At 30.6% G+C, this 11,199-nt stretch overlaps 2 protein-coding genes across 2 annotated transcripts; one reads left to right on the forward strand and one right to left on the reverse strand.

Moving 5' to 3' along the window:
• Positions 1-4,575: 4,575 nt before the first annotated feature.
• LOC111677533 (estradiol 17-beta-dehydrogenase 8) lies at positions 4,576-5,729 on the forward strand. The gene is made up of 3 exons (XM_023438672.2): positions 4,576-4,695; positions 4,766-4,885; positions 4,966-5,729. Exons 1-3 carry the CDS (start codon positions 4,656-4,658, stop codon positions 5,547-5,549), a joined length of 744 nt encoding a protein of 247 aa, XP_023294440.2. The 5' UTR covers positions 4,576-4,655; the 3' UTR covers positions 5,550-5,729.
• A 1,187-nt stretch (positions 5,730-6,916) lies between these two features.
• Positions 6,917-8,051, reverse strand: LOC111677540. The gene is made up of 2 exons (XM_023438680.2): positions 7,886-8,051; positions 6,917-7,823 (listed from the first exon to the last, which is right to left on the reverse strand). Exons 1-2 carry the CDS (start codon positions 7,968-7,970, stop codon positions 7,042-7,044), a joined length of 867 nt encoding a protein of 288 aa, XP_023294448.2. The 5' UTR covers positions 7,971-8,051; the 3' UTR covers positions 6,917-7,041.
• Between the last annotated feature and the right edge of the window lie 3,148 nt (positions 8,052-11,199).

Here is an 11,199-nt window from a genome sequence, read left to right on the forward strand (position 1 = left end):
GTGAGTTTCTTAAAAAATATTCTATTTGAAGAATTTATCATAAATATTCAAATTAAAACGATAGTTTTACATTTTTCAAATATTTTCTTAGTGGTGAATTTTTCTAAAATTTAAATTTCTCCAATTAGTTCCATAAAGTCTCTGCTTTCATTTAAGAAAAGCCAATTTTGAATAACTAAAAAAGACTAAATTTACAAAGTATTTAAAAGAAAATTAACGAAATTTGTATTCAGTCCATTATGTAGAAGACAAACACTAACAAACACTGCTTTAGTTTATATTCAAAGCCCTTTAAAAAGCATCTATTACAATTTTATATATTAGTATGTATGTATGTATGTATGTATGTATGTATGTATGTATTAATTTTGTGTTAAATTAGAGAAAAAAACAACAACAACTAAAAAGATTTTACTTTAAGTGTTAAGTAAAAATAAAAACGTATATATTTAGAATCATTATTTTTAGATTTGGTAACTAGATTTAATTAATCAAACGATAAAAAATAAAAATTTAAATAAGTAATTTTTTAAGAAAATATATGTATGTATTTTATAGTCTAAATATAATAACATTTTTTTCTGTTAGTTCTAGTATAAAAGCCAAAGTACCTGATAGTTTTAAGACAAATACTTTAAGTTAGCAATTTAATAAATTAAATAAAATTTAGTTTTTTAGCAAATCGAATCGAACAAGTCCCAAATGAATAAAATAATAATAAATACACTTTAGTATATGAACAAATCTCTAAAATATTGTAAATTACTTATGTATATGTAACAAAAAAGTGTTTGAATCTTAAATTTAAATTTATATGCTTTAACATCTAATCTATATAAAGCATATTATGCAAATTACCTTGAATGTAGTGTCTTACAAGCAAAAATCGATTAAAAAAAAAAACTTAATTATTAAAGTCATATTTGTGCTTCTGTGTACAATGAAAATAAATCAGTGAAAATATTTAAAGAAATTTATAAAAAAAGCTTGCTATTTAATAGTATTAAAACCTAAATTGATAAAATATTTACCAAAAATAAAACGAAAAAACTACTTAAAATTGAAATTATTTTTTTAATTTACCCCCAAAAAAAAAATTTGATTTGTTTTAATTGTTTATAAACCCTTTTTATTACAACCTTATAACTCATCTCATATTTTTTTGTGTCCTTTAATAATTAACTGCATTTTAAAATACTTATTTGTATATAACTTAATATTTTGTAATTTTCTTTAATTTCTTTAATTAAAAAAAAACTTTAAACGAATTATGAAATTAATAAAAAAAGTTATAGTAATTTAAATTGTATATTTTTATAATATTTTGCATGAATTTATTGTATAAAAAGCCCATTAAAAACATAGTTGTAAATTTATAAAAAAAAATGTATTTAAAATAAAAATTATATATATTAAATATAAGAAAATGTCGAATCCAAATATATATTTGCTTGATTTAAAGAAATAAATGCTGGCAATTTTGTTGATAAGTAAATGATTTTTTTATTATTAAATAAAAATATTTAAATGAAAAAAAATAAAAATAAAAATGTGTTTTATTTTTGAGGTTATAAATAAAAGTTTCTCAAAACCACCTCTCGTTTTGAGGAAAAAAAATTTAATATTTCAAAATTTCTTAAAGGTAAGAGAGTTTTAAAGCCAGTCATTAGTTTAGGAATGTAATAGACATACCCTACAAAAATTGACCCTACTCCGTACACGCGTACAGAACTAGAACTGGTACCAAACTAATCCAAATATATTGAAAAAGATATTTCATTTAACATAATGATGATCGAATCCATTGCTGAAACTATGGGAGTACATAATCCGCAACATGGTCCTATGAAATGCAGACTATGGACCATGTTGTTTTCAAAAATAATAACATGATCCATGTCCCCATTACATAGGACTACTGAACGGATCATGTACTCGTATAATGTTAACAGGTTCAAACTTAATCCAAATGGATATTTACATACTCATTATAATATTGTGATGTCCTAGGTGAGAACTACATTTATGCATTACATCGGAGTAAACTAAAAAACTACACCCTTGTTTAAAAAATGGGATAACGTGATCCGCAACATGATCCCATATACGGCAGGCTATGGACCATATATTTTTCAATAGAAATTAACATGATCCATATCTGCATTACATGGAAATACTAAACGGATCATGTACTCCAATAATGTTTAAAGGGGAGTAGTTTTTGGATTACCAAGTACTTGCCTTCAATTGCATTACCTTGTTGATACATATAATGTAATAAAATGCTATTGCGTAAGTAAATTTTAGCATTTTACCAACTTACAAGATACAGAAAGTTTTTGCAGAGATCGTAGGGGAGTCGTAAGCGGAAAATACGATGTGTTCATCAAAAAGAAAAAAAATCTCAACTGGGATTTGAAGCCGTTTTCTATGTTTCTCACTCCAGCCGATTACTCGATGCTCTGATTAACATGTTGCATTTTGTAATTTTTAGAACGGTATCCAGCAGGGCTCGAACCACGAATGCCCTTTTTTAATATGTATGTATGATCGGCCTTGTCCGATCAACCGTTCGTACTTGTTTTAATAATAGTTAGGGTTCTATAGTTAAAACGAAAAGTCGACTTTTTGCATTTAGTTTAAAGTCAACTTTTCGTCTTTTTGCATATTATGCAAAGTCGATTTTTAATTTTTTTTCATTTAGTTTAAATTCGACTTTTAGTATTTTATAAATAGTCGACTATTTGGCTTTTTCCGACTTTTTCCGATTTTTTTCGGCTTTTTCCGACTTTTTGATCTTTCGCGTTTTATCGACTTTTTCGACTATTTTTTACTTTTTTCGAGTTTTTCCGACTATTATAAAGTTTTTGACTTCTTTTCCACTTTTTTTTTTAAATTTTCAACTATTTTTTACTTTTTTTCAACTTTTTTCGAGTTTTTGACTTTTTTCGACTGTTTACAGCTTTTTAACTTTTCGACTTTCTTTAACTTATCGACTTTTATTTACAAAGTAGACTTTTCGACCTTTTTCATAGACGATAGTCGAGCTATAAACTTTTTTGAAACAAGTCGGCTCCGACTTTTTTCGACAAAGAGTCGATTGTTCGATTATTCGAAAGTCGTTTTATAGAACCCTAACTAATAAGTTAGGATGGATCATAGATTGATCATAGTATGAATTGGACATTATTTTGTCTGGCAACATTGTAATAAGTCTAATTGCAAAGTGTAGTATACTTTTAGTATTAAAATAAAATAAACATAATTGTTCTACTACTGCACAGTGCTACTAAAATTTCAAGTTACTTAAAAAAATTCATATGTCATAATAATATGAATTTTTGCATTTAATTAATATGGGTTGTGAAAAGTTCCTTAGTGAAAGTCCATCAATTTATTATATAAATATTTACTTGGATGTGAAAATTTTTCACATGGATGTAAAAGTTTTTCGTGAAAAATTAAAGGATTTTAGATCTATTTTTTGTATTCAATTCATATATACGCTTATTGTAATACTATATCTTTCTAAGAATTTTTTTTATTTAATTCATGTAGGAAGTTCCAAGAAACCACTTACCTTCATTAAAAATCCTCCTATTTTTCGCTTAGCATGTTCACACGGATATTAAAGATCTAATTTGAATTTGAAGATTCTAGAACTTATTGTTTTTCATATAAACAAGTTATTGTATTTAATTGATATCGAAGGTGAATGACAAGTTTATAACTGTAATAGTTTCAAAGATAAACGAATTTCTAATGCGTCAAACTACAGGTCGCAATTTTGGAGATAATTCAATAAAATTTGACACATGATTTTTTATAATACTGTAGACGAAGCCTATTGAAAATAGTTAACATCGGTGCCCTCTTTTTTACCTAGGCCCCAAACTGGACCCGCTAAATAGGGCTTTTAAATTTATTTTTATGTTAAATATACTCGCATCTTGACAAAAACCTGAAAAATCAAGTTCTATACTAGTCTTGATGACCCTTATGAACTTCATAATTATAAGGCCTCATTTGACCCTAGCCCTTATAAAAAGCCCCCATCAAAATTTTACTTAAATATCAACACATTTATTAAACAATAAATGGCTTAAGTATATCTGAGGTAAGGTAAGGTACAATTTAACTTAAATGCTTTATTAAAACTAAAGGCCCAAATAGACTACACAAGCGGCTTGACAAACATACTATTTGGCCCTTAAATCACATTTTATTCGTATACAGATGTAGAGCTTTATATATGTCTTACTTGTTTCTATTACATTTTCTGTAAAACACTTCACCTTGCGTTGAAAACATTTTCATACCAATTTTTGAATATATAGAAGAACAATTTATGTGCAAAATGAAGTGAAGTGAGGGGAAGAGTTTTACAAAATAATCTTCTTTTTGTTCATAAATTCCACATTTTATAATATTTCGCATACAAAATTCTAAATCCCTAAACAGGGGACAAATCTCATTCTGACACTACTAGGCAACTCTGTTCTTTATCAAAAGCTCTCTCTTCATTTTTTTTCCAAATATATTTTACTCTTTAATGATTTTTATTTTTATGCCGATCAGTTGTTTACTAATCTTCTTTATTGCAGCAAGTGTTATTATTTCTTTATCAATAATTGTATTTTTCTTAAATCTAAAACATGGCTAAACAGTTATTAGGAAAATTAGCAATTGTTACCGGTAAGTAAAATAAATAATAATCGATTAAAGTTAAACATTAAATTAAATAAAAAAAAACACAAAAAACAAGGTGCTGGCTCTGGCATTGGACGCAGCACATGCCGGGTACTGAAAGATTATGGGGCCAAAGTTATAGCAGCTGATCGTAATTTACCAGCAGCCGAAGAGACGGCTAAACAATTGGGTAGTGGTGAGTTCTTTAACACATATTTTATATGAACAGCCTAGAAATATGCCACATAATGTGAATAACTTAACTTGTAATTATAGATGTTTACCCCTTGGAAATAGATGTGTCATCGTTTGACAGCGTTTGTCAAGCCGTTAAACAAACCACCACACAATTTCAAACAGTACCTTCAGTGGTAGTTAATTCGGCTGGTATTACTCGAGATGGCTATTTACTTAAAATGCCAGTACACGATTATGATGATGTCTATAGTGTAAATTTAAAGGGCACCTTTCTGGTAACCCAACAATTTGCCAAGGCCATGATAGAGCACAATATTAAGGGTGGCAGTATCGTTAATATTTCAAGTATCGTAGCTAAAATGAACAATATTGGTCAGGCAAATTATGCCGCCACCAAAGCAGGTGTTATATCATTTACCGAGGTGGCTTCAAAGGAATTTGGTAAATTTGGCATACGGGTCAATGCCATATTACCCGGTTACATTAATACACCAATGGTTGAGGTGGTGCCGGACAAGATTAAGGAACAAATTGTTGTACGTTGTCCACTGGGTCGCATGGGTGAACCGCATGAAATTGCCGAAGTAATAGCATTTTTAGCATCTGATAAATCTTCCTATGTTAATGGTGCTGCCATCGAAGTAACAGGTGGCCTAAAGTGAGTGAAATTTGTTTGAAGGACTATAATGAATGTTGCTTTGATAGTGATGATGACGTTATTGGTGGTAATGCAGATAATGGTGTGTTAATATTTGTTTATGATTATGTTTTCATTTTGTCTTTTAATTTATGTTAATAATGGCATTTATTAGAGTTAATAAAATTAAGTGTTAAATAGTTAATTTTTTTTAGACAGAGTTCTTTGGAATATAGACAGACACCAAAAAAATCAGAAAATTTAGATTTTTCAATTTATACCTTGTCAAATAGTTTAAATAGGTTTCATAAATAGATCTGAGAAAATATAAGCTTTCCAAAAATGAAAGAATCCACGTCGTGTCCAGAGGGTTAATTAAAGTTGAAACTTATATTGACATTGTTTTAAAAGTACATGAAAAAATAAATAATAATCTGCGAATTGTGTAGGTATTTCTGTTTTATTTTAATTTCTTCTACTAAGGTACATATTACTCCTTGGTTATCCATAACTATTAAATAAAACAATTATTAAGATAATTATATAATTATAATTATATTGGGTTTGTGCTGATGTTTGTAACGCACACTAATATTGGTCTTATACCCACCTTAAAGTATACCAATCGGCTCAGAATCATTTTCTGAGTTGATTTAGCTATGTCCGTCCGTCTAAACCTCGTAATCAAATCTACAGATCGCAATTTTGAAAATAATTCAATGAAATTTGTTACATGATCTTCTATTGTCCCAGGGACGAATCTATTAAACATCGGTCCATTATTTCACCTAGCCCCCATACAACTGAACCCGCCGAATAGGGCTTTTAAGTCCATAATTATGTTTAATATACTCGTTTGTCTAAAAAAAGCTGCAAAACCAAGTTCTATACCTAACTCCATCCAAAATTTGACTTAAATATCTTCAGTTCACTTCACTGGATCCATGTAGTTGCTGTGGGTAAACCCAAATTCGCCGGAAGAGCGATTTGCGTTCAAAAGGCTGATGCACTGTAAAGTCTTGTTTGTTTGGAATAAGTTCGGTGCTGTAGCCGATGACAACAGATACCCCACAGAGAAGTGGAAATGAATTGGTGTTAAAAGTATAATACTGAATGAATCAGTCGTTGTATGGGTCTTGCAAGCCTGTATACCTAGAATGAGTATATCAGATGTTGTCCTTTGTAAGTGTGTAGGATGATTGGAAGTGATACCTTTGAATTTTCCTTCTTTTTGCAGGAATAAATAAAGGCCATCCCAGAGGCAGAGTAGGAAATTTTTGAAGTCGTGAATACTATTTTTTTATTTATCTCGTTATACAACTCATTTTCGATAAATTTGTTTTAAACTTTTTTTCACGAAAAACAACACGAATAAAAATTAAATTTTTTTTAAATTTAGACATTTTTGTTGCAGTTTTATTTTAATAAATAATTTTAGATATTTTTTTTAAAAATGTTTAAAAATTTCACAAAATTTGTCTTCATTTAAAAGTTTTTTTCTTTTAACGTTTGGAATTTTAGGCAACCACAATGCGACGACGTTTGTTCCTATTCTTATTGGGGCGTCTGCGATTGGTGCGTCTCTTAATGACGCGGCGTTTAACGGGACGAGTTCTCTTGTTGTTGTTCAAAATAACACGTTGACCATTCTTGAAGTAGCCACGATATCTGGCTGGCACACGTACACTAACAACTTGACCACGTTTAGCACCACGACGTCTTAAGTTAATGCGTGCTGGGGCATTGTTGGCCTTAGCATCGGAAGTACCCTTAATTTCTTGATCGGTAACAACATATTCCTCAGCTCCAGCAGCCAAAGCAGCAGCTAATGTTTGTTCATCAACAATGGCATCTTCTTCTTCGGCTTCCTTGTCGTTTTCGCTAGATGAGCCGCGACCATAAAGTTGAATACGGTTAGCTGCTCCACCATCGATTCCCGCTCCAGGTCCTGCTCCAGCACCAGCACCACCAGTACCAGTGGGGTCTAATGTTTCAGTTGTAACAGTTCCAGTAGCAGTGGGTATTGTACCATCTGATGTAATAGTTGTGGTCGTTGGTGACAAACCAGTGCCAGCATCGGAATTAGCTCCAGTAATAATAATAGGTATAATGGGTTGCTTTTGGTTCTGGCCGAACATGTTTTTGAACAATACGAACTTTTTCATAAACAAACGACCACTGGAGGCATCACCTTTCTTAGAGGCATCATTAACAACAACTTCATCACTTTCCAATTGATCATGATCATCAGCGTCTTTAACGTCATCATCGATAATTTGAGCAGCACGGTATCTAGAAGCTAAATAAACACCAATTAATAGTTTCTAAATATGAAAATTTCGAAAATTTTCTTAAACTCACCTTTAACTGGTTCGGGCTCGGGTTCGGCCAAAGCCACTAAAGCAAATGCTGCCAACAGGACAAATGTCAGAGTGAAGAATTTCATAATTGAAACTACTTTTAGATCAATAAAAGAACTTTTCAATAAATCTCTTGTGATTGCTGTGATTGCAAATCAATGTTTGATAATTATCGATCGACAATCAATTCTTTTTATACGATTTCAAAATTGGGGCTCAGACATTTGAACAAAATCAAAATTGAATATCATTTCATATTCATCAACTATTTACTTTTATGTTACGCTTAATGCAAAAATTTATGCTCAAGTACTTACTCGTTTAGCAAACGGTAAATGCGAAAGTACAACTATTTTTGTTTTATTTTTTTGTTTACTTATTATTTCATTTAAATGCCCAAGAACTTAAAGCCACATTTAAAGCGCTCTAAGCTATTTTCATTGAAGAAAAAGTAATAAAGAAATAGAAATTTCTTTAAAGTCATCATCGTCATTATAATTTCATTGAAGTCATTAAATCATACATTATATCTTTCGTCAATAGACATGTAGAATAAGTTTTCTTGACATCAATAGCATACATTGTTTACACGGATGGAGGTAAACATGTAAATTTAAGCGTTAAGCGAACAGTTTATAATTCGTGTAAAACATATGTAAATACTTAGATTAATTAAAAAAAATATTAAATTGATCGATTAAGCCAAGTCCATCTGTATATTTTTAGTTTTATAGGACCCCAGATATCGGCGAGATCCGAATTTTCAATAATTTTGTTAGACATGCTTTTGGGAATATCGAGGTAACCTCTGACACTATTAATTTATGCTCAGACAGAAATTGCAAAAAAACCAAAACAAAAACAAGTAAGAACTTATAGTCGGGCGTGGACGACCATATAATACCCTACACCTGTATACGAATAAAATGTGATTTAGTTTTCATAATAAAGCACTTAAGTTGAATTACCTTGCCTCAGATATACTTAAGCCATTTATTGTTCAATAAAACTATGGATATTTAAGTAAAATTTTGATGGGGGCTTTTTAGAGGGGCTAGGGTCAAATGAGGCTCTATAATTATAAAGTTCATCAGGGTCATCAAGACTAGTATAGAACTTGGTTTTGCAGCTTTTTGTCGAGATACTAGTATATTAAACATAATTATGAACTTAAAATCCCTATTTGGCGAGTTCATTTCTATGGGGCCTAGGAGAAATAATGGACCGATGTTAACAATTTTCAATAGGCTTCGTCTACAGTACCATAAAATATCATGTGCCAAATTTCATTGAATTATCCCTAAAATTGCGACCTGTATTTTAATTACAAGGTTTACAAGCTCTATTAGGGGGTTCAGTTGTTTGGGGCAAGGTGAAATAATGGACCGATGTTAATCATTTTCAATAGGCTTCGTCTACGTTATAATAGAAGATCATGTGGCAATTTCATTGAATTATCTCTAAAATTGCGACCTGTAGTTTGATTAAAATGTTTACAGTTGTATGTGAAATAATGGACCGATCTTAACCATTTTCAATAGAGTTCGTCCCTGGGACAATAGAAGATCATGTACCAAATTTTATCTTCAAAATTGCGGCCTGTAGTTTGATTACAAGGTTTTCATGAACGGACAGACGGACGGATATGGCTAAATCGACTCAGAAAATGATTCTGAGCCGATTGGTATACTTTAAGCAGAAACCCAATATACCCTCCCCACTAAAGTGATGTAGGGTATACACATAACAATTAGGGTTGTCATTCGAATAAAAATTATTTAATTAATCGAGTAAAAATTTAGATTTTCTTCGAACGAATAAAAAAATTCCAATTTTTAATAAAGAATAAATCGAATATCTTTTGTCGAGTAATCGAATATTCGAATAAAATTTTAATGTTTCTTTTTAACCATATTTAATTATAATATTAAACAAATAATTATATTAATATTTTGCAAAAAATACAAAATAAAAAGATTTGTTATAATTGAAACAAATCTTTTACCACTTAAGTTGTAAAAGATTTTAAAATTTTGATAATTTGTATTGTAGGTAATGTAGTTATTTCACACATTATTTGGTAATGAGTGGTCTTTATTAATAAAATTGTTTAATTTTTTATTGATTTTGTCATTACGTTTGTAACATATCGAAATATTGGTCATAGGTCCACAAAAGTATATATATTTTGGGTTCTCATTAAATTCTAAGAGTCATAAATTTATTGATTAAAAATACGAATATGAATGATGAAATTCGACATAAGTAAGTTTCTTATAATCTAAAATCACTATGCAAAATTTTATGAGGATCGGTCCACATTTTTATATTTTAAGAGGTACTTTTTTAAATAATAGCATGTTGAGCCCGAAGTAAGTGATTTAAAAAGTATATAAGATTTGGCACAGCCTAATATAGAACTAATGCTTATTGTAAGGTAAGTCATTTTCTGAAGGGAAATTTATTTATAGATTGGGTCAAATGTAGATCCATCCTCAGAAAAGTTTTAGATAGATTTTGACTCATACAAAACTTGTTTATGTCGAATTTCATCGCTGTATTCATATTTCTAAGTCAGTAATAAGCGTTAAAGTAATTGTCTACAGGGGATCTAATATATAGCGAGTCAATAATGAACCGATCCTCACAGAAGAAAACAGAGAGATTCTGGCATATACAAAACTTGTTTATGCTGAATTTCATCACTGTACTCTAATTTTGAGCTAGCAAAAATCGACAGATAATTAAGAAATAAATAAAAAAACAAAACAATTAATTTTTAAGTTTTCAAATAATTTATTCATCGTTTGTCATGTGTCGTATTTAGTAATGGCGTCTGTTGCTGCGTCTCCTGCTACGGCGATTTCTTCTACTGCGAAGGCGACTTCTGTAGCGGCGCCTTAATTGTGCACGACGTTTGTTAGCCTTATTCAGTCGTTTTCTAACTCGTCTTAATCGTCTTCTATTGCGCAAAGCTATTCTGCGACGATTTGCTGCGAGACGTCTGCGTCTGCGTTGTTGTTGGCGACGTATCCTTTGTAAACGCATACGCCTGCGCATCATTTGACGCCTGCGGTTTCTTTGCATTGTGCGTTGTCTGCGTCTTAAAGCTGCTTGACGACGACGACGTTGCATCATCTGACGGCGGCGATAGTTATTAGGGCGAGCTCTTGCAGAACGACCAAGTCCAGCAGGATTGTTGAAGTTTTTCATATTGTTGTTAATATTAAGTAATTCATTTTGATCGAATCTGGGCCTACGATCTAAAGCACCGTTATCTACCACTTCACTATCATCTTCATAGTTGTATTCATC

Source organism: Lucilia cuprina, chromosome 3 (genome assembly GCF_022045245.1).
Source record: "Lucilia cuprina isolate Lc7/37 chromosome 3, ASM2204524v1, whole genome shotgun sequence".
NCBI classification, from domain to species: domain Eukaryota; kingdom Metazoa; phylum Arthropoda; class Insecta; order Diptera; family Calliphoridae; genus Lucilia; species Lucilia cuprina.